At 31.7% G+C, this 25,776-nt stretch overlaps 1 protein-coding gene across 1 annotated transcript in view; it reads left to right on the top strand.

Annotated features, from left to right (window-relative positions):
- Dscam4 (Down syndrome cell adhesion molecule 4) overlaps nt 1–25,776 on the top strand; it is a 226,023-nt gene that overhangs the window by 61,617 nt on the left and 138,630 nt on the right. The window contains exons 7-8 of the mRNA XM_088224468.1: nt 2,762–2,937; nt 4,570–4,827. Coding sequence (XP_088080594.1) covers nt 2,762–2,937; nt 4,570–4,827 — 434 coding nt within the window. The remainder of the gene's footprint in view (nt 1–2,761; nt 2,938–4,569; nt 4,828–25,776) is intronic.

Here is a 25,776-nt window from a genome sequence, read left to right as displayed (position 1 = left end):
ATTTTTCAGAAGTCGAAATTCATAACAACAGTCCAAAATTAGGTATTAAAAGACGGAAAAATAGGCTAATGACCTTATTTGTCACCGACTGATTTTTCTAGTCACTAAATGTAAACCTGAAAATGCCATTATTAATATGAAAATTTTCTTCTAACTGTGGTTATTTTTTTGTGTTGAAACTTGAAAAGATAATGTTTAAACACACTTAAAATAATTCTTTGAATAATTAAACTTTAAGAAATCGTCGTTAAAATACAATATTCATTCAAATCATTTCTATAAAATTTATATGTTATTCTGATTTATATATTATGTAGGTGCATATAATATGTATTTGTATGTTCGTATTGAATCAACGTAAACATATTGTCATACCTACATTGTTTTATTGTTGACATTATATCGTATTCACTGCATTTTGTGGTTACCTACCGTATTAGTATTGAATGAATAACGTTGTACATTATTCATTCAGCGTGTATCAATTAAATTTTAAAATAAAAGGGTTTTTTTTTCAGAATAAGGTTTTGTGACTAACCATACTTCTCGAAAATACAATAATAGCATTACTTGACTAAAATATTATTACAAAAAGGTTTTAAGTAGGAATAAACTCTTTTTTTTTTTAATAATCAAACTTCTTACCGAGCTCTTTCTTGTTCTTTCCTTTTCTATTTTAATACAAGTTTTAAATTATTATTTTTTTATTACGCACTCACATACATGCATCCACCCTCTCATTCATCCACACACGCACATACACACCCTCCCTCATTCATTCACACAAACACACATTCACATACACACACATGAATACAAACGTCACACACATACAATTACGTTAACTCTTTTCTTAAATATTATGATTTATTTGATTAACAGTGGATTTTTTAATTTGATTTAGTATTGTTATTATATTTCTTCTTAGTTTTTTTATGAAATAAAATCCCAAATAAAATAAAATAACTTAATTAACATCTTAAAGGGAAAATTTAGAAAATTCTGTAAAATGTCGGGGTGAGGGGTTCTAAACTCTAAAATGATCTTATTCAATACCTCAACAGCATTACTGCGGCAGAAAACATAACAATTTCTTTGTTAATCAGGGATAAAGGAAGTTTTTTTATTTTATTATGCATGTCACCAAATGACTTAACAATCAAATTAGCAAAGAAAAGAACATTGTGTTTCAAACTATTAAATTATTTTCGTTTATCATAGTAATACAACTGGCTCAATTATGGCGGTGAATAGCCCAACAACTAGAATAGGCCAAAATGACATTAATATTTTTAAAAAGTGCTGCGGCGCAGTCGGTCAGATGGCTAACTGTGAAACTGGAGTCAAGGGTTTGATTCCCCACCAGCTCAAAGACAAAAAAATCAAGACATATTTGATTAAAAATTTTTAGTGACAATTCTTGATAGAATTCCATTGTAATGAAGTAATAACTTATTTTTTTATTTTTATTTTTTATTTTCTTTTATTCAGGAAACATACAGTACAGTTACAAAGTTTAATATTTTACACAATTGGACCTAATTCTAATGGACTAGTGAAGTTTCCATATTAAAAAGCAATTAAATCTAATGTTTATTATGAAAGTATAAAAAAGAGAAGGAAAAAGAAAACATAAATGAAAGTTGTTTAAAAATTTAAATTTAAGTGAAAAAAAAAATATTTTAAGGTTTGTAGTTTGTAGTGAGTATTTACAAATGGAAATAATATTGAAAATGAAAAAAAAAAAACTTTTATTTATTTATTAAACTTTTTGTACATAATGTTATCTGTACATTGGCGGGCTTATTGCCAAATGGCGATTTCTTCCAACCAACCAATAAAATAAAAGTTTTGTTTTATAATTTAAGTTACAAAACATATTCAATAGAAAAAAAAGATTAAAAAGCTAAAGATATATAAAAATAGAAATAAACGTATTTGTTTATAAGTTACCTTAAATCAAAACTATTACTCAATGGGAAAAAGAAAAAAAGAGGAAAAAGGAAAGGAGGAGAGGTTAAGGAAGAGAAAGGAGATTAATCTTCAGACGTGATTTAAACAGAGATAATGTAGTAACATCTTTGATGGTGGATGGGAGATGATTCCACAGTCGAGCCGCCGTTGAGTATTTACATTTAAGTTACCAATTAAAAAAACTTGGTACACTTCCACTTATTTGTTTGACCAATAAGCACTTTCACCCTCTAATGGGCATCTTTAGACTGGTGAATATTATACAGTGTAAGGATACTTTATGTAAAACTAAATATTATATTAAGTGTAGGTACATTTTGTTAGTAACTTATATGTAAATATAAGTTATAACATCATCAAGACATATAGTTTTTTCATTCGGTCAGCGTGTTGTTGTGTATTTTTCATAAAAAATCAAATTTTCACTTTATTAGCTGCAGAAAATCCTCAACAACAGAAGTTTAGCGGGTTATTCACTTAAAAACTGATAATTTAAAAATTCACCCAGATTCCTCATGCGTACCATTTAAGTAATTTCAATTGGTGACAAATAAAACTTGAATTTTTCTTCGGATTTTTCATTTGTCTCTTTTTGAAACAAAAAATATGAAGCTGCATAGTGCTTTTGACTAAGTCCAATTCTTGTTGAACTATCCTGTACACCTCTCAAAATTAATATTCGATAGCTATCAATATATATTGTATGGAACGTCGATAACGTTAAGCATTCGCTTTTCACACCCTTCCTACTATTGATTTTAACATTGAGATACCTTATTCTCAACAGGTGGTTCAAGGAGAAACATGACCAGCTGACAGCGCTGGAAACATCAGATCGTGTGACGGTGTTTGAAGGTCTTCTCAGAATATCGCAAGTAAGACTGGAGGATCGAGGGAAATACCTGTGCTGGGTCAACAATTCAGCTGGAGAAGAAACTGTTCAAGTCACATTGTCTGTTGCGGGTAAGTTCCTTAAATAAATATATAAGTCCAAGTATTTAGTCGTAGGAAGTCAGAAAAGTTGATGCATGCCACGGATTGGAGATTCTTACTGGATATCGAAAATAAAATATGTTAGTAAAGAATAATTTTAAAATATATAAATACAGATGGCAACCATGGAATTTCGCATCATCAATAAAATGTCCATGTTTTATTAATGTATGTATGTGTATGCGCATGGGTGTATGTACGTGTGTGTGTGTATGTACGTGTGTATATATGTGTGTATATATATATGTGTATTACAAAAAGTGTATGTGTGAATGTATATGTATCAAAATGTGTATACGAATAAGTGTGTATATTATTAGTCTGTGTTCTCTATTAATTTGTTAACTATTATCATTTATTAGAATGTAACTGCCTAGGATTTAAATGTCAATTGTCTTTTGTATGCTGACGATGCCGTGCTTCTCGCTAAAAACAAAGAGGAACTGCAATTCTTGGTAACAAAGGTCTTCAATGTATGCAAGTGAAGCGATTTGCTAATGAATGTTACACAGTGTGTAAAGTGGCCACTTAAACCAGCCATTGACAGGTCATAAGCCCTGTAGATGCCTAGACTTCTATATTACCTTCTTTTAAATGTTCTTCATCTCTGTTGTAATATTTTAATATAAACAGCTCCCCAGGGAGTTGAATCCATTTCTTGTCTACAAAAATTTGGACAAACTCAAAATATTCTTGTATTATCTAATATTAATAAAGCTTATACGAGTATAAGAGGGTTAAAAGCAAAAACGTCACTGTTTTTATTTTCTTTTGGTGCTTCAATTTTTTTTTGTAATATTTTATAATTTACAATTATTCTGAAATTTGTAATATTATTGTTATATTTTGTAATTTACAATAATTATGTTTCAGTTGTTATTATTATAAGTTCATATTTATTTTTCATTTTTAAATATTAGTATTATTGATTTGAATTGTTTTAACAAGATTAAGGAAAAATCACAAATAACATCCTTGCTTTATAAAATAATGAAATAAATCAACAATAAAAAACTATCCCTAAAATTATGTCACATGTTTGCAGTGAAAACACTTTGCATTTTCTCAAAGGTTGCAAAGTTTAGTCTAAATATATCTGAACAATATTTTGAGTTTGTCCAAATTTTTGTAAACAACGGCTGGATTCAACTCCCCGGGGAGCTGTTTACATTAACATATTACAACAGAGATGAAGAACATACTGTTGATAAATCCACCTGGTCCATGAAGAAGTATAGTAATTGAAAAAATAAAGTTTTCTAGTGTTGCCTAGTATGTAGGTGAAATAATTCAATTAGATGAATCTCGCCCGCATAAATAACGGTTTCAGCTTTTTAACTTCACAATCATCAACAAATGAAAGAATTGAATGAATATAGATGTTCAAATACGGGCAGAATGGTGAACGTTACACAGTGTGTAAAGTGGCCACTTAAACCAGCCATTAACAGTCATAAGCCCTGTTCTTGTTCTTGTCCTAAATGTTCTTCATCTCTGTTGTTATATGTAAATATATCTGGTTTGGATAAATGGACCGGACCGACAAATATTCTCACTCACCTAAATGTGCGTCATAAGAGAACGATCAATTTTCATTCCCAGCTCCCCTCACGGTCCACATCCAGCCTCCGCTCCAGACCGTGGACGCGGGCCGCGAGGCCGTGTTCACGTGCGCCGTGGCCGAGCACAGCGGCGCGCGCGTGGCGTGGCTGCATGACGGCCGGCCGCTGCCGGCGGCGGGTCGCGCGGCCGGCCGCCTGGCGGTGCGGCCGGTCGGCAAGGCGGACCGCGGCATGTACCAGTGCGTGGCCACGTCCGACTGGGAGCAGGCGCAGGCCGCGGCCGAGCTGCGGTTGGGAGGTAGGAAACGTTTTTTTTTATTATCATCGAAGCGGTAACATTTGAAAATATTTTTTTAATGTTACATTTATTATTGTAAATAAAAATATTTATTTATATATGGAGGTATATAGGAGCGTTAGGACTGTGATAGAGTGTGATATTTTATCCGCTGCCGCTGTTTAATTTTGACCCATTTCAGTTGCCTACTTCCTTAAAATCCTAACATTATGATTCACATCAATAATTTTACTACTCGGGCAAGGTATAGTCCAAACTTAACGCAGGCTTAAACTCAGTTTAAGCAATTAATTCAAAAAATTTGAATTCACTTTAAGACTATTGAAGATAATAAGTTATGTACAGATTGTAATAGAGAAATATCACGCACTACAAATACCGATAAAAATGTATGAAAAATCAATATAGATATTATGGAGAAATATTTTCGTAAATAACTTTAAAAAAGAAAATATAAAAAACATGTTAGTAGAAAAACGCGACATATTTGGCGTTGATAGTTGTGACGTCAAGATTCGTGATGATGTTCTGTAAAAACTTGAATGGTTTGGAACAAAGTTGAAAATGAACATGAATCGTAACGTTTTTGCAGGAATTCAAAACTATAATTAAAAAAATACTAAATAAAATAAGCAATATTTTTTTTTTAAACTGGACAGTATTTCATGGACACTTATTACTTTTGAAAATTAAAAAAAAAAAGATGTTTTCCTATTCTGCAAGACACCAATCCCTCCCAAATGAAATATTTAAAAACCCTAATTTTGTTATTTTTACTATCATCCATTTTGGACCAATATTGGTTTATAACGTATATTGCTATCCTTTAAATTATTTACCGGCCATAGGTAAACAGCACCTACTCGATTTGAAAAATTCGCTTCTGATATTTTAGCAATATTACCATGGAAAGCAAGCCGAGAGGAAACTCTTTATAATAAATATTATTATGTGCCCATGTAGGAAAGGATGATGTATTTATAAAGCCTTCATTTCGAGGGTAGGGCGGCTATTTGGTATAGGAAATGAAGGAAGCCTTATCGGCATGTTAAGGCCTCATAAATATGTGGCCTTGTTAGATTCTGCTCTAATGGTCCTAGGGAGGAGATTTTGGGTCCAAATCTAAATTTATTTACTCTTTGCGATGATAGAGGCGGCTCTACGTTATAATTTTGTAAAATAGGGCAAGAAGGTGTGGAATTTGTGTTGCCAAATTGTGGTTATTTTATTCATTAAGTGTCATGATTTAAGTTTAATTTTGTTCGTTAAGTCTGATACACATTTTTTTTTTTTTCAAAAATTATTTTATAAATTATCAAGTCCTTCGTCAGCAGGTGCTTATAGTTAAGTTCTAATATATATTCATAATCTTATTTCTTAAATTCTATAAACAAATAAAAACTCTTATTACTATGGAAAAAAAAGAAAAATAAGTAAATCGAAAATAAAAAATTGTCCAAATAAAAAAGAAAAACACATAAAAACTTTGATATTAAAAAACACGTTCTGAAAGCCAGATTCTCAGCAAACATCTTTCTCTTCAGCCAGATAAGTTTATTTTTATTTTTATATTTAATGGGAGCATATTATACATTTTTGGTAAATTCTACTCTAGTGTTCCTTTCCCGTATTTATATATCTATTTATCATTTTAAAGATAAACACAGTTTTCAGGGCCAGACCGCGAAACTTCAGAGGAACATTCCTTATGGTAAGATTTGAAAAAAATCCTACTAATTTTTTTTCAAAAAGTCTTTTAAAAAAAATATATACATATATATTTTAAGATCTCTAAATGGAGTAAATCATTAATTTCTTGGACGAGCATTCCTTCCGCAAACCCCTACCCCTCCCCGACAAAAAAAAATTGCGATAAAAACGTATTTGACCAACGAAACGATACGCAACAGACGCGGACAAGGGAAGCGGCTGGGTAGGAAAGGGTTGGGGTTTGTGGAGGGACTGCTTGTCCGAGAAATGAAGGATTTACTACATTTTGAGATTACAATTTTTTTTAATATGTAATAAAAATATATACTCATTTTTTTAAAAGCTAAAGGAATGTTCCTCTGAAATTTTGTGGTCTGGCACTGAAAACCGTGTATAAAAAAACTTATAATATAAGAAATTAAACACTGATTTGAGTCTACTAAACACTTTTTTTTATTTTAACAAATATAAAAACAAAAATTTCGTGACAATTGTTTCGCCTTGTTGGGGTATTTTTAAACAAATCTGAAGATAAGATAGATTACATGTCTTTATATAGTTATACAATTCAAGGTACTTCAGTCAAAAATAAAATTTATCATAATTGTGGGAAAAATCAATAGTTAAGTTTAATGGTCATTTATTCAAAACTATTCTTTTCAGCTATGATTTTTATTGTATTTTACTCGGTTTTGTCTGCAATTTTATCTAGAGTTACGTTTATTAGTCTGCGTATCATAGAATGATATGCTGAGAGTTTGTGATACCAGGGTTGCATAGACGCATAGAATTTACAAACTTGAATGTAACGACTGTAATGCAGTTTACGTGGGGCAAACTGGGCGCTCTTTCAGAATACATAAGATCCTTTAGAAATAAAATCACAAGATTCTTAATTTGCTAATTACTTAATTGAAAATAATCATAAAAATCATTTCTCAAATAAACCAATCCCATTACATGCTGAAGCTTAGGGCGTAAACTTAATATACTCGAACAATTGGAAATTAATTAATATCTAAACAACTCTTATTTTAAAATAATAAATCAACAAACCAAACTACTATCTTCACCACTATTAAATATATTTTTAAAAGTCCTTATTCTTTACAATGTCCCTTTATGTACACGCTTGCATGACGCGTTATTAATAGATGAATCATTTTACAATTGCATTTATATTTTTCAGAAATTCTAAAATATAAATATTGATGCATTTTTGTTTATGTAAATTTCTTCATAATGTTTCAATCATGTATTAAAATTAAAAAGAACACCTAAATATCCTAAAATTATAAATATAATTTCCACGACAATTATCTAAAGATATAAAACTATAAAGCTTCATAAAATATATAGCGGTAAAACAACTTTGTAACAAATTGATTGTAGATCACTTTGCTGATCCGGAATTACAAATTACTTCGGAGAGCGAACATTAAATTGCGTTGTTCCATGGTTGCTCAATGATCTCCCACAAACCATCATTAACATGAAAGATCTTCAAATGAAAAAAAAATACGGAATAAATATTTTCTAGATACTTTGTAGAGCCTGTTTATAAATAAATTTGTAAAATATAAATGTTAAATAAACCTGTTATATTATTTTTTAAATATGTCCCACCAAAAAGTCATAAGACTTAGTGGGTAATAAATTGTTAAATGGATATAAAATTATTGAATAAACGCTGCTCTGCAGCACTGAAACTGAAATATCTCACAATACATACATGTATTTCAATAAATACTTACTTTGTTATAAATTTTTCCAAAGTTAAATATAAATACCTTAATTCCCCATTACCTAAGCAACACTTACTTAGCCTTGCCCTTAATTTTTGGGTTTTCCCACAATTATTTATTTATTTATTTATTATATATACGGCCTAAGTCAATTACAACAGTTACATGAAGAAACATAAATGCAAGAAACTGAACAAAGAGAACATAAAACTATGTAGCCAAGACAAACAAGGGCAAAACAATAATGGTAAACAGTATATTCATAAAAACGAAAGACATAAGACTTCGAGCTAAACCATGCCAATCCAACTTCATCTTACACTGTTTAGTCGCGAAGAGATCTATGAAAATCCGGAAGATCTATCCCAAAAAATACCAAATCGTGTGATGAATTGACTAATCTATACATTCTGGACATTGGGGCATAAAAACAAAAGTTGATCTCAGAAGATTTTAAAAATAGCAAATTTTGACTTCTGGAGACATGGTTGAGAACATGAAAAGAAATTTATTGCAACAGAGATAGGACATCACTCTAAGTATTTTGAAAATGCATACAAAGTCCATCTCATTTCTACGTCTCTCCAATGAAGACAGATTAAGAGATTGCTCTATTTCAAAATATAAATAATTACCCCTTTGTTATCCGAGCAAAAATGCCACTTTTCTTAGAAAACGGTGATAATTGATTAATTTATATTTGTCACTTAAGTACCTTGAATTATATAACTAAAATAGGACATTCAATCCGTCTCATCTTCACATTTGTTTGAAAATTCCCTAATGAGGCGAAACAATTGTCACCAATTTTTCGTTTTTATATTTGTAAAATTAAAATAAAGCGTTCAATAGACTCGAATCAGTTTTTGTTTTCTGATATTATAAGTTTAAATATGGAATTCTACAAAATAAACACCAAATCAATCAATAATTTTTAATGTGTTGATATATTTTTTGAACGCACCCTTGTGAGTTCAATAAGATACGATTGTTTCGTTTTCTGTTCGTAAAAATAAAAAACATATTTGTGTCAAAACTTAAGCATAACAACATAATCTCGAAATCCAAACTTAAAGTGTCAGCGGAATTAAAAAGTTATTTTTCATAATCATAAAAGTTAGATTCGGGAGAAATCTTTTCAAACTAAGTTTAAATAATGTTCACAAAAAGTACTCCCGAAACAGGACAACATCTTTCCAAGTATTTAATTTTAGGAATAAGAAGAACAAAAAAGAAGGAGAAAATTTGGGGAAGAAAACTGGGACATTAATTTTTAGGGGTGGAATTTGTGTACTAAAATTACGTAAAGTTGGAAATAATATTTCTGAAAGCAGACAAACACATTATACAATGTCATTTGAAAACAATTATTATGTTTGCGCATAAGATTATATTAAAAGGTGCATAAACAAATAACAACAGAAATGGAACACATTTTACTGAAGGAATATAGAGGTCTAGGTATTTACAGGGCTTATGACCTGTCATTGGCTGGTTTAAGTGGCCGCATTGTTTTAAGACGTTGTTTAATGAAGACCCCAAGGCAAGACGTTGTTCTCATATTAAAATAATTTTTAAATATTATTTATTGTGTATGTAGATAATTGGTAGAATTTCACTTTGAAATTTGGTAAGGTATCCAAAATAAAACACTATTAGTTGATTTAATTACACTTTAAAAAATATATATTTTACGCATTTTGTCTTCTTAGAACATTATTAAATAAACTGAAATATTTACAATGTTTCAGTTATATGTAGGTACATCATTGCTGCTTAATGTGCATCATTGCTGTTTAATGTGCATCATTGATGTTTAATTGGTGTTTAACGATGCACCTATACCATTAAACTGCAATTATTGTTAGTATATAAGGAAACTTTGTAAATATTTAAGATAGTTTGATAATATCCTAACAAGATAAAACGCGACACATGTATTTTTAAAATGTAAAAGTCTAATTATATCCAATAAAAGTGTTTTATTTTAGATACCTTACCAAATTTCATTTTGAGACATTCAGACCATAGAGTTTTGCTTTTTAGAAACAAGTTTTGTTGCTAATTGCAAAACTATTGTTTTTAATAAAATAATAAACATTACAAATAATGCATTTCAAGTGTAAAAAGAACATTTATAGCTAAAGAAATTTTGATAAATTTCAAAACATTTTACTTTATATTTTTAACTGAAATATTTCATGTTTCAAACAGAATAAAATGTATTTATTAATTCAAAATAACACTCGTTTAAATATCAATGATTTTATTAGTCTTTTTAAGCTGTGCCCTTGCTAAATAGCTTATACATAATATGAATCATTTGTTATTTTTCGGCATAAAAAAAACCTGTTTTTGTTCACGTCTTTAAAGAAACAACAGGCTTTTCTTAGAAATATAACAACCTGCGTCTTCTTGTTCTCTTCATTGGAAAAAAATGAACAAAATTTTCACTAATACCCATCAATCCTTTCATTCAAAGCATCTTCATCATCATCAGCTCATGCCACTCCCTAATCGGAGCATATGGCGTCCACAAAAAGCCTCCATGCATCTCTGTCGGCTGCCAGCTTATGTGCGTCCTCCCAAGTCAGGTTTGCGTCCCGTCGTTTTGACATGAACTGCCGACAAACCGTCAGCAGCGGACGTCCAGGACGTCGAGAACCTGATGTCTTGTAAAGTAGGCGAGCGTGTTTAAGGTTCTCAGGAGGCATCCGTAGTGTATGGCTCAGCCAACCGTATTGCCTCCGCTTGATGACAGTAGTTGTCACCGGAGTTTGCTGCGTCTGTTCTGTTATAACTTCATTCTTCACAAAGTTAACCACCGCGCACCCAAGATTCTTTTTAGACACCTATTCTCAAAACTCAGTATTTTGCTGTTTTGGGCCTGCGTGAGTTGCCATGATTCGCATCCGTAGAGGAAAATAGATGTTACGTAGGAGTTATATAAGCGGTACCTAAACAGTACACTGCGCAAATATCGCGAGCAGCTTTATTCCCTCAATAGAACGCGAACAGAAGAAGTTGTCAAAAACGATCACTTTTGTCTTCTTGATATTCCAATTTGAAGGCTTAAAATCAAATAAAATAAAACATGTAACGTAAAAAAAAATACAACATCTTGTAGAGTAGATATTTTTTTTATGAATGACGAATGTTTTACGAATTCGTTTAATTTTTGGTGCTCATTTTTTAACTTGAATAAAAAACAAACATAACTTATCTTAACACTCAATAAAACAATACAGATCTGATTCTGAAAAAGAACCAGAATCATAGGCGGTCAATATGGACACTACACCATATATTGTTCACCGCACCCGCACTGCGGAGCGAAACGCTCGCCACTATGGCCAATCACCACGAGTATAATAAACTTGGAATAAAACCAGCATGTAAATTGCCAGGTTTAAATGAAAAGTTTCAACTAATATGCTGTGCGTTGGAATGTTTAATGACCTATGTCAGGCCTGGGAAAACTTTTCGAATAAAGGGCCGCATTAGAAATTTAAATAATGAAAATACTGCAATATATTACCTATTAGATTTTACACGGCTTCTCTCACGTAGAATACTTCGTAAAGAATAAATTAGTTGGGTAATTAATTACTCTAGTTGTTTTGCTATAAGAATTTTTCCAACAAAACGATAAATAATTTTTTGGGATCAAAAGTATTCTGTATCGATTGCCAGTCCTACAACTATCGCTATGAAAAAATACGACCATCCGATAGTTATGGCGACGTGACATCGTTTTTTTGTTCAGTTGTACAAATGCAAACTATACTAATTATAGGTTTACCAAGTCAATTAAAGAATTCGAAGAATTTATTTGAAATTTATTATTTTTGGCAACCAACCTTACCGCCTACTCATTTGCAAATAATGTTCTTCATTATTGTTACACTGATGTTTTATATTTTTTTTAAAGTAATGGTAAGTGGCCTATGAGACTTCTCAGCTCTCCGGCTACCCCTATGCAAAGAATAACGTTGATCGGTTGCTCCATTGAAACCTGAAGGAAACACAAACAAACAGACAAACACACTTACGTAATTTATCATTTTAATATGTGTTGTCATGTAAGGGAATCTTAACATAAAGATTCTCTAATTACAAGCAATTTGATAAGGAGAATAGAACCTTTCAATATTTTTGAAATTTCAGGTGTTTTGTATATATTTTTTTTTATAATTCATTGCCCGAAAAAAATGTTTAAAGCTCGTTTATTTATCGTAGCTGCTCCAAATTTAGTTTACTTTGTTCTCATTTAGATATTTTTAATACAAAATTTTGTGACTTCAAAAAAAAACTTTTTGAAACACTTTAAAATGAAACATTTGTCAGTGAGTGATAAGTTTATATTCATTTAATTATGTTTATTTTGTTATAATATCAAAATTTTGAATTAGTCAAATATATTATGAAAATCCCTCTCCTCCACTCCTCCACTCCTCCACTCTATTTCCTCATCTCTTTGCCTTCTTACGGGCCCTTTTTTTTCTCATGTCTTATATAAAATATCATCTTTCTCTTTACTGTGTAACATGTTCTCTCATTATATTTGTGAAAAACTTTAACTGGATGTATGAACTATTATTTTATATTTTGTATTCTTATATAACACTGTGGTTTTTCCTTAATAAATAAAAAAATAATAATAATAGTTATGTACGTGTGATGTCACTAAACTCCTTCTAAACGGCTTAACTGATGCTGTGTTTTGCATACAATGAAAGCATTCACCCCTTTCCTAAAACTGTTCATAAAGACTTGTGTCTTTCTTCAGTTTCGCATATCACTATCAATTTTTTTAAACTAATTTAGCAAAAATTTAATATTTCTTTACAGTCAAACTGCGAAAATAACAAAATAAAGAAACTTTAAAAGCTTTCATTGTACCCCTCACTGCAGTATTGTCAATTTGTGATCAATCAAATATACATGGTCAGCACAATCACCTTTTTCTAATTTCCCAGTATGACAGTGAAGGAATACAGTGTTAGTTCCAAATTGAGACCGCGGCCGCACGCTCCAGATCCCGCCTCGGAAAGGAAGAAGAACGTAGTAATACAAACAAATCAAACAACGACACAAAACCCAAATACATATAGGAAACATAAGAATAATTTGCCCTATACAACATGCACTCGAGCAACTGAAGAAAAACAATACGTATCTATACCAAATCACAGAGGAACATCAAATTTGAATCGGGTCGTGGTCCTGTGGCTAGATTCTAAGACTCACGGACCAATGGTCCGTGGTTCGAATCCCACTCCACTCCAACTTTGTTTTCATTTTCTAATAGTGAGTTATTTACAACTCGTTGAAAATGGACCTAAAATAAGCCCCTAAGCTATACAACTTTTTAAGCAAGGACATATTGGCGAACAAAATGAAAAACAATATTTTCAAAGCTAGAGTAAATAAATGGATTGCTAAAAAGACTAGACAGGAAGCTGAGGAATATGTTTCATATAGAAGAATGTAATTATAGTTTGTTGAAAATCCTTTTTCGTTTTATTGAAGTAGATATGTTTTAATTTTTTATTTCTTTTAAATTTTTACACAATTGATGTGAAATTATGTAAAATTATGTATAAATAAATAATACACTGACACTCCGGAACGTGCCTGTGGGCCAGTAGAGTGGCTATATCCATAAAAAATATATATATATTGAATGTACCTACCTATTGTATAGACATTTTTGTTAACTATGTATTTGTATTGTATTTTATATTGGATTAAATAAATAAATTAATAAATTAATTAAATATTTGGGTAAATCATATGAACGCAAACATTTCTTTAAAAAAATAAAAAATAAATTAAATTAAAAAATTATCACGGTTTTTTGCATAATAATGAGCTTTCAATAAATTGCATTTTCAACTTCAAAGTACCAAAAAAAGGAGTCCAGTGTTTAATCCTTTAAGGTACAGATATGCAGATTGAAAAAAAACTTTAATAATAATTTACTAACAAATTACAAATTGATCATTAGCGTTAGTGTTGCCTGCTGAAAATTCATTATGAATACAAGAGAAACGGTGAGCGGGTTACATTACCGAAATTCTTGATTGGTTCCGCCATCAATCATTTGAATTATCTTGAAATGAATTTACGTCAATTAAGAAGTCGGGATTCAAACATAGAACCCCCTTCCTGTTTTCTCGATGGCGGAGGCGTTATACAAACACCAGAAACTAAGCAACGCGGGAAGGATCAGGTGCCTAATTCACTTTTCAGCGTCTTCCAACAATTTTCATCCCTTTGGGACCAGAAGCGGAGTGTGGGAAAGGAGTTGGCGTTAAGTCCGTTTTATATGGTTCAGAATACTGAACGTAAAATTATTCAAAATTTTTGTACTCGTGGCTAATTTTGCAAATCAAAATTTACTGCAAAATAGAGTATTGGCATATTGTTAACTGTTTCAGCATTTACTTTGTGGTATAACATTTAGAATTTATTTAAAATGAAACACTTTGTAATTTTTACCACATAAGATAATATAATATTACATAACTAGTTTCTAATATTTTGATTTACCCGTCTTTTATATTTTGTATTTATTATTATCAGTTCATATTTATACCTGATGATGGGTAATTTAGAATACCTGTAGCTCAATCACAAATAACTATCGACGTGCTTAAAAACATACTAAGCATTTGAGCGATCACAGCGAACAATAATGAACATGCTTAAGTTATCGCTGTCATAAGTCAACGCGTGTGAAATCTCTTAGTCAACGCTCCTGTCGGTTTGTTTCTTGTTTTCCTCGTAAATAAAAACAGTTTATACTACATATCATTTAATCGGTGTCTACTATAAAAAAATAATACAATATTTTCCATTGGCAAAAAAGTAGGGAGTATCTAATAAAAAAAAGTGAAAATAAAATTTTAATTACTATGGTGACTGCTTTTCTTGTCATTTTGCTTGCTAACTGGTGGCTAAATGCATTAAAAAGCATGATAAATAATACATAAATAAATAAAAATAACGGTTTTGGTATATTTTCCGTATTTACACCGGTGAAAATCTTCCTCTATTTCTGCATCCATCAACATTTGCATTGTCAATATTCTTAGCCGTTCTTTCGCTGTTCATTCGCTTTACATATCCAAACCAGCGCAGAGCTCATTTCTTGGTTTTGTTGATAATGTTTGTCTCAGCCGTACATAATGTACGGATCTCAACATTTGTGCATCTATCGTACATAGTTTTAGCACACATTCACCTGAGAGATCGCATTTCGACAGCATTCAGCCTACTTTCATCCCTGTTTTTTCAAGTCCATACATCACTCACATACATCAGGGTCGGGACCAGGACTCCGTTGTTAACTGTTAATTTTGCCTCTTGCGACAAACCATTATTTGCCAACCTTGATTTAAGTGCACCGTTCACTCTGTTCCCGGCACTCATCCTTTTTTCGATATCTTTCTCAGATTTTCCATCCCTAGTTAACGTAATTCCCAGATACACAAATTTTTCTACTTGTTTTAGTATAACTCCACTCACAGTGATTTCACATTAAGTTATACTTTCATTTCTTTCAAAAACCATCACTTTTGATTTATCGACATTCATCAGCAAATCGATTCCGTTGCATACATTGTAGACTTTTGTTACCGAGAATTGCAGTTCCTCTTTGTTGTTAGCAAGAAGCACGGCATCGTCTCAGATCAATACCTCGGTTAGTTTTCCAGTCCATATAAATCGGCTAAGACTCAAGGCGCCCCTATTGTTTGGGCAAAGGATTGAGAATTTGAGTACTAAAGGGAGTATTAATCACTAAACAAATACGCACTAAACTCAATTAGAGCGAGTCGAGTTGTTTTGAGTCTTCAACCAAATATCAGCGGGATGTTTAACTAATATAAAGAGGTGTTATCTGGGATTTCTTTACTATGCAAGAATAATCCATTTGCATATAATGATTAAAATTATGGATTTTAACGTTAGACGTTTCTTCAGCCTTTTACAAAATACGTTTTTTTTTCTTTACTTATTACAATGCTGCAGAACAGCTTTGGTTCATTAAATTTATTTGAAGCGTGTTATAATTTATACTATCTTCTATATCTACAGACTTTTCGGCGGGGAAATTTAATTTATAAGTATTTCATTGATTAAAATATACACAATTAGGTTATAATTCATTAATCTTTATCCAGGATACATAGATATGGAAGCAAGTTTGAACAAATATTTGATATTTTCAATACAAACTCTGGTTGATCTCACTCGTTATTTTTGAGAGAAGTAACGAATTGATTTAAAAATATATTATTTAATTTAACTTTGTTTTCTTGGAAACGTATTTTTGTTTATATCTTTATCTATATAAATTATATATATTAGTGGATTTATTTCCAAATGGCAACTTCTTCCAACCAACTGATAAAATAAATGTGTTTTTTAGATTATTTCAGTTTTTAAATTACTCTAAAAAACTTATAATCTATAAAGTTTAACTGTAGCATTATTTTTCTTTTTCATTATCACCTAGTAAAATACTTGTCATTTTATTTTTATGTTAAATTATTCCAAACTTTACTTTGATATATTTAAGTTTAGAACATAAGATTTTCTCACGTTAATTGTTATCTTTTATTTGTCATCTTAGATACGTTATGTTTCTTTTTTACTTTTTTGTTGTTATTTTTTTTATATTTTAATTTCACTGAGTTGTTTAGTTATAAACATTCAACTAGATTTCATATTATATATTACATAATAAATTGTTCACTGCTGTGATTATTTCTGTAAACCTTTTTATTGTAAAAGGTTCTTAGAACCGTTGATATATAAACAAGTATATAAATAAATAATGTATTTCTCACTGGGTAATTACGTGCTAAGTAAATTTGATAAATTTGCAGTATAATTCGGTGAATAGAGTTTAATTTTAATTAAAATTTAACTACATACGTTTTACAAGTTCTTTGATAGCGAATAGTTTCTTTAAATTTGATAGATATAAGAACAAGTTGTAATGAAGTACAAGGTAGATACATTTAAAATGTTTTCACACAAAAAACAGCTCAAAATGTTGTTGATAAATCCACCTGGTCCATTAAGAAGTATAGAAATTGAAAAATAAGACTTTTAGCCGTTGCCTAGTATAAAGGTGAAATAATTCATTTAAATGAATCTCACCCGGATAAAAAAAGGTTTTAGCTCTTTAACTTCCCAAACATTAACAGATGAAAAAAATAGTGGAGTATAGAAGTTCAAATATGGGCAGAATGGTGAATAGTACACAGTGTGTAAAGTGGCCACTTAAACCAGCCAATGACAGGTCATAAGCCCTGTAGATGCATAGACTTCTATATTTCCTTCTCTAAAATGTTCTTAATCTCAGTTGTAATATGTTTTTTTTTATTTTTTATTATTCTTTATTTGGATAACCGACAGCTACATTTATTTTAAATATAAAACAAAACAAATTACAAATAAGCCAATTACAGGTTATCACAAGTGGCATCACAGTAAGTCAAAAAATATTCTCCAACATAAAATGAACAGTAATCTAATGTAAATCAAAAAGAAATATTAAAAACACTACAAATTATTTCGAAAGCAAACGCCGCACGTCATTGTGATTATTTACAAATAAATATATGTATAATATAAATAGTGTCGGGAGAGATTTTTTTGAAAAACATATGTAAATCAAAAAACGTAGCACTTTATATAATTGGTACACATATTATTTATATTTTTATGTATTTCATTGCTTTATATTTGTTTTATTATATATTATACTATATTATTTATGTTAAAGTAACATGTATTCTTGGCATATATATTTACTTTATATTTGTATAATAACGATTTTTAAGTTCTTACATTTGATTAGCTAGGCATTTATAATTAAGTTGTTTTAGTTTTTCTTTTTTATGTTATTGTTTTATTAGTATAGGACTACTTATGCTCTAAAGATAGAAAATCTCCATCTTAGAACAGGATGTGCCATGTTAGATGGAGACTATCATAAACAGAGAACACTCCGTTTTCATTTTACATTAATTGGTATTATATAGATTTCCTGCTATTAAGTATGTATATTATTTTTTGCAATAAATTAGATGAAACGAGAGGAATGTGAAGAAGAAGATTATTCCTTAGTACTTTGGAAGGAACATTAATAGAGAGTTTGCATTGTAGTTCGGTACAGTCAATTGAACCGGGGGCAATTTTTATCAGCTCCCCCAGGCAGTTGAATCCAGTCCTTGTCTAAAAAAAAGTTTACAAACTCATAATAATATTAGATATTATGATATTATCGGTTTTTTTTTCATATGTATAAATTTAAAATCGACTGGAATAAATGAATCTGGGACATTGATTCTAAATTTAGCTGGGGTGTTCATATTGATGGAATCTGCGACAGATTAAAGTACTGGCTTAAGGTTATTTATGAAATCAAAAGCATACTACCTTTCAAAACGTTAAGATACATATATACCTCGCTCATTGAATCCATTATATCTTACGGAGTGCGTGTCTGGGGTCTCACTTTCCAGTCTCATCTGGGTAAAATTTATGATATTCAGATATGAGACTGTTGAAAGGGATTGTCCTGGATAGCATAATTCGTGAGGCGAAACATATGGGCGAAGGTGTATATTTTACATTCTGTAATGTCCTGCCTGTAAAACAAATTAGTGACTACAAATTGATTGTAGATCACTTTGTTGATCCGGGATATAAAAAAAAAGTTTTCCACACTCACAACATTAGATTAAAAACTAAGGGCTCCCTGTTTGTTCCCCGAATTTCAAATAACTTCGGAGAGCGAACATTAAGTTGCGTTATTCCAAGATTGTTCAATGATCTCCCACAAACCATCAGTAATATGAAAGATCTTCAAATGAAAAAAAAGAACCGGAGAAATATCTTCTAAATAAATATCTTTATTTATATATATATAAAATTATAGTGTCTGTTTATAAATAAATTTGTGAAATATAAATAGAATAAATGTAATATAAACCTGTCACAAAAAAAAATGTGTCACACCGAAAAGTCTTTAGACTTTGTGGGTAACAAATTATTATTTATATTTTTTAATTTTTAAATAAACGCTGCTCTGCAGCACTGATACTGAAAAAAAAACACAGACTTTAAAACCGGGACGTATGGCAGCCCTTTTCTAAGCTCAATTATCCCCGCTCCACCCCAACATCCGCTTGTTGTTATTCGGTTCGGCGGATTACAGGGTCTTTTGTCTTCTTATCTTTAAGGACCTTACAAATATGGTTAGTAATTTAAGGTTCAGTCAAGGCGGGGTATAAATTGGAGGTCCAAATAATAAATTTAAAAGACTGCGGAAACAAATGTTAAGCGAGTACAAGTATTTATCGCTTTCTATCCTTTGCCCTAACCTGTAGTGAGCAGAAATAGTGATCCCGTGGGAGTAGTAAGGGAGTGGAGAGATGTGGAAACATTTATCATTTCTTATTCCTTATTCCTCGCTATCTATTCACTTCTTCTCTTTAAACCTAGAAGCTTCCAAACTGTGTGACGCAATGAAGAAGCTTGGGGCTAGATTCCGTTTTTGAAAAGGAGTAGAAGTAACAGTTACTGCTTTACAAATTAAACTGCTACGTACAACTGTTTCTAAATAACAGTTAAGAGCAGCGAAAATTAACAACTCAGTACAAGCAAGTGCTGGAACAGTTTTAAAAAGTTAATTATTAGCCAAAAATATTTTTATTGTTATCAAAAACATTTTTTACTTTGTGGTATGACATTTTACACTTATACATTTATTAATTTGTATAAACCACTTCAATTTTGAGTTACACTTCGACCGGTTTCGAGGTAACTGCCTCATCATGGCGGCCTCCGTGGTCTCACGCACGGAAGGTTCCGGGTTCGATTCCCGGTGAGAACACAAAAAAATTAAAATGTGGTTTTTCTCAAGCCTGGGTGCTCTGTGATGTAATTCACCTCTGTAATTAGTCCTCCTGGCCTGTTGTGGTGCAAAAAAAAAGGGAAAAAAAAATGTAAATGTAAAAATGTAAAAATCATCAGGAATTTAAATATGATTAAACACGATGAGGTAGTAACCTCGAAACCGGTCGAAGTGTAACTCAAAATTAAGGTGGTTTATACAAATTGATAAAGTAAGTATTTTATAGATCTTTATTAATTAAAAAATATTTTTAAAAAACGTTATTTTTATCTATTCTTTGGGATAGTTCTTTCGGATTTCGTAGATCTCTTCGGCATTAACCTAGCTGGTCCGAAGAGGGGGATTTGAATCCCCTTTAGACCGATTTGGTCAATTTCACTTTATACATAAAGTACACATAAGCATTCGGCAAACTAACAAAAATGAATGAAATACACAAATAATTCATATCCGTGAACGCGAAAACATGAATACATAATTGCACGGTCATAAACACTTCCAACGTTTTATTCTCCTGATGCCGTATACAAGTAGGCGCTAGGGTCGTTTAGTCCCCCCGTTCGGATCATGTGTAATTTTTGGAAGCTTAGTGAGGAAAAGATTAACACAGTGTGAAATGATGACGGATTGTCATAAGTAGCTCAAAGTCATATGTTGTTCGTGTTCATCAATATATAGTATACACTGAATAGATAATACACTGTATACCATTCTTTAATTGTCATTGTTTGTCTTTGCTACAAAGTTATATGTTCTTTTTGTTCATTTTCTTGTACATGTGTTTCTTCAAATAACTGTTGTAATTGGCTTAGGCTGTATATACAATAAATAAAAACGTCCAAGTTAAATTAATGTTAAGATTGTACGTCTTTTTAACAAATGTGTTTCTACGCCCTTTTTGAACGTCTAAATCTTGATGTAACGCAATTTTCATGATCCCTAGATGTTGTGACGTCACGGCACGCGTATCGCGAGATTCCTGAAATTCAATCCTGTCCAATCCTGCGCGTCTCCCGCTACCCCTTTCACATAAGATTGATGTCCCGAGAATCTCGCCAGGATAATATCATCCGTGTGTCACTGAGCAAACATTCAGAACTAAAGGTTTAACGAAAGTTCGTAAGTGAAAAATCACAGAATGTTTTTGCGAAAACGTCAAGAGCTAACGTTCAATTTTACATCGAGCCACGATTACCAAAACTTTGTAACCGACAAAAACAGTATTTACAGCCAAATATTTATTCTTCTCAATTTATTTTATCGGGTTGTGGTCTCGTGGCTAGTGTCTCGGACTAAAGGTCCGTGGTTCGAATCTCACTCTGCCCCAACTTGATTCCATTTTCTAATAGTGAGTTATTTACAGCTCGTCGAAAATGGCCCTCAAAATCAAATATTTAAGTAAATCATAAGAACGCAAATATTTCTTTTTTTTTTTTAAAAAAAAAGAGTATATTTTGGAAATCAAAATTGGGGTTTTTAAAGTACATTTCTTAATAATCAAGAACCCAAAAATTTGTTGTAAATTTTTAAAATTACAACAGATAATTCAATAATGTTTTCTCTTTCAAAAAATTTGCATTTCAATATCAGTCACACAGTAGCACATAATAATATCGAGCCATAATAGGCAGAACAACGTAAGCGATATTTTTGACGAATTGCATTTTTTAAAGAAAAGGTGTTCCTAATTGCCCCCTACATAAGTGTTTAAAACATCATAGCTCTATAAAATTCACCTGCCACATTTAAGGATATTTATTTTTATTTATTAAAAGAAAACAACAGCCATTATAACAAAAAAAATACAATATTTACAAATAAACCTAAATAATAGGCCAGTTAAAGTTTTTATGTATTACTCCGCATCAATCTACTCTTAAAAATAAAATTAAAATTTTGCATATTATTTTTAAGTTAAGCAAAACAACGTAACCGACGACAATGTAGGCGGTTACTCTAGCTTGCACCACTGTCAGAGTTATAGGCAAAACAGCGTTACCGCCGGTATCTTAAAAGCGGAAGGTATTCAAACAATTTTGCTGTCATTTCAGTTTTGGCAGTAACCAACCATTTAAATGTTTTTTTTTCATCGATTGATATATTTTACATGCCCCTTAATTTATTTAAAAAAAAATTATGACTTATTATTTCTGGCTGCGATACGATCCCACTTACGATCTTATGATGCACACACCTGAACACTTACCCCCACACTTATACACATAAACACACATCTACACATTCTCTCATACAAATACACATAAACACATCCTTTTGTTGTAACACAATTTAATAATATGTATGATTTTTATTTAGAAACTTCGCTGGTCTGTCTTTAAACCGTGTTCTTAAAAACAATGTTTTTGTGTCATTGTCGACTGTTTGTTTCTTTAAAATAAATAAATAAATATAAAAATATAATATATAAAAATAAATCTCGTTTACCGAATTATAAAAAAATATGGAAAAAAAAAATCTTCTCCTACACAATTCACTATTTCTCGCTAACGTTGTTCAGCCAATTATGGCTTGTGATTATTACTGCCTTGATGCCCAAAGTCCCCTGACTCCGACAAACTAAGTCATCGAAAGGGTTGAGAGTTTCAAATACCTGGGAGTATATGTTACGGAAAATGTCAAATTTCAAAAGGAACTGGAAGTGCGGCTAGGAATCGCAGGCGCCACTTTCAACAGTATGAATGTTGTCCGGAGATCGGATATTTAATCAGTGAAAACCAACTGCCGCCTATATAACGCCTGCATAACACCTATTCTCCTGTATGGATGCGAATCGTGGCATCTCACGTAGGCCTAAAACAGCAAAATACTGACTTTTGAGAATAGGTGTCTCAGAAGAATTTAAGGTGTGCGGTGGTTTAACTTTGTGCGAAACAATGTAATAAAAGAACGGACGCAGCAAACTCCGGTGACAACTGTCATCAAGCGGAGGCGGAGACAATACGGAGACTTGACCATGTACTGCGAATGCCTTGTGAGAGCCTTAACCACGCTTGCCTACTTTACAAGGCATCAGGTTCTTGACGTCCTGGACGTCCACTGCTGACTGTTCGTCGGCAGTTCTTTATTATTTTATTTTTTTTCCATTGCATACAAAATTTAATAATAAAATAATGTGATCTCACTTGTGCTGAGGACATTTAACAATATATTTTATTCAAATATGTTCAAAGATCAAATGTTTATACAAAACCTATACTGGTACCAAACAGCTGAAATAAGACGCGGAAACGAAATATCAGATGCAATACCTATTCAGCGGGGAGTGCGACAAGGTTGTATCCTGTCCCCTTTGCTTTTCAACTTGTATTCTGACTTTGTTTTTAAGAAAGCGTTGAACAACAATGAAAGAGGCCTGAAGATCAATGGAGTTATATTCAACAATATCAGGTACGCCGATGACACTGTTTTGCTGGCGGATACCATTGCCGATCTTCAGGAGTTGTTAAATAGTGTGGATGAATTTGGCAAACAACTGGGTTCAACAAATAATGTTGGCAAAACGAAATGGATAACATTTGGCCGCCTTGATTACTCCGCATTTTCTCTCAAACTAAAGGATATTGACATTAAATAGGTGGACAAATTTAAATATCTCGGCAGCATTCTAACAGAGATCCTCGACCCAGATATAGAGATTAAATGCAGAATTGAGACAGCAAGAGCTGCTTTTAATAAAATTAATGAAATCCCTCTTCTGCAATGCTAATCTCAACTTGAAAATAAGGCAAAGATTTATAAAATGTTATGTGTGGTCTGTATTGTTGTATGGCTGTGAGACTTGGACTCTGAAAGTGACCCCCATAATAGGCTGAAGGCTTTTGAGATGTGGTTGCATCGCAGAATGCTTAAGATATCTTGGACAGACCTGATGACGAATTCCGAAGTCTTAAGTCGAGCTAGAACAAACAGAGAACTCTTAACCACCATAAAATTTCGTAAAATTTCATATTTGGGGCATATAATGGGTGGAGAAAAGTACCACTTGCTTCATTTAATTTTGAAAGGCAAGATTGAGGGTCACAGAGGAGCTGGAAGAAGACAGATGTCCTGGCTGCGACATATACGAGACTGGACTGGCTTCAGGATTCAGGAGCAGATTTTCCGGGCAGCACAGGACAGGGAGACTTTTGCCAGAGTGATTGCCAACGTTGGGGATACCTGACAGGGCACTAAGAGAAGAAAAATATGTTCATGTCAGAACAACGGGATGGGAACCGGAACTGGCAGCCGACAGAGATACCTGGAGGATCTTTGTTGACACCATATGCTCCAACTAGGGAGTGGACATGGAATGGTGATGATGATGGTATTATGATTATGTTCATGTTTTGATGTAAATTAGCGGAACATTTAGACATTTTTAATAAATATAGGGGTTTGTTAGCGACCAGTAGCGACTGGGAGTCTTAAATCAATATGTTTTAGAAGCTTAAGACAATCGTTTGAGTTATTTAATGTATAAATATAACGTTAGGATATGAATATAGTCCGATGTTACGCGGTGCGTTCACGTAACTCGATCAAAAAGTTGTCGTACACACGGCGCGGCGTGCAATCAAATAAATGTTCGAAATTCTGAATAACGTTGTGTGTATGTTATTTCGATATGATATGTACCTACAACGTTCGCTGTACAAACATCCATCCACTCGTATGTTTATGGGTAGGTGTTGTGTTATATCCTGGAATGAGATACGCTGAAAGCCTTTTCACCCCTAACTGTCACCAGTATTGGAAAAAACCCCGGCTCTGATAAATATATTGTACGTGCATAGTTTCATTTTTTTTACCATATGCTCAATTCTACATTGAAACATTTGCAACTAAATCAAACAACGTTTTAAAATTTATTTACATAGATGACAATTTTAAACAGCCTTTTAATTATTTATTTATTTTTATTTGGGAGAAAAACAACAGTGTTTAAATATATTGTATAAAAAAATAAAAACGCATATAAACGAAAATTGTGAACAGTCAATAAAAAATTTCCACGGTTGTGTAAGATATCGATTGAGTACATTGTCAGTATCAAAATAAAAGCAATTAACAATTGTTAGGCACTTAGAAACTTGCAAATAAAATAATACTTATTTACAGTTATAAAAGTAAATAGGAACAAGATAAACTTAAAGAATAAGAAAAGAAAAAAGTTATGTAAAAATAATGTAAAAGGTACAAAAATATAATAATACAATAATGAACATACGGTTACATACCTAATTACTGACATCATAAAACTAAACGGGTGTACTGTCTATGAGGAATTTTCAATATTTCATATAAGAGAGATGAAAAATGTCTGCTTGACCGGAGAGAACAGTATTGTAATAATGACATGCTCTAAAGAAAAAGTCGTTTTTTCTTGAGTTAGTCCTAGGTACTGACAAATTAAATGTAGTATGGAGTCTTGTTCTGTCGGGTACAAGGTATTCTAAAGAACTTATAAGTAAAGGGCAATCTACGATGTTGTTTACCAGTTTAAACAGGAATAATTGATCTGCAATCACTCTTCTATACTCCAGAGTTTGAAAT

Source organism: Micrasema longulum, unplaced genomic scaffold (genome assembly GCF_059751315.1).
Source record: "Micrasema longulum isolate JH-2025_06_02 unplaced genomic scaffold, ASM5975131v1 h1tg000284l, whole genome shotgun sequence".
Lineage (NCBI taxonomy): Eukaryota > Metazoa > Arthropoda > Insecta > Trichoptera > Brachycentridae > Micrasema > Micrasema longulum.
This window is presented reverse-complemented; position numbering and strand designations above follow the sequence as displayed.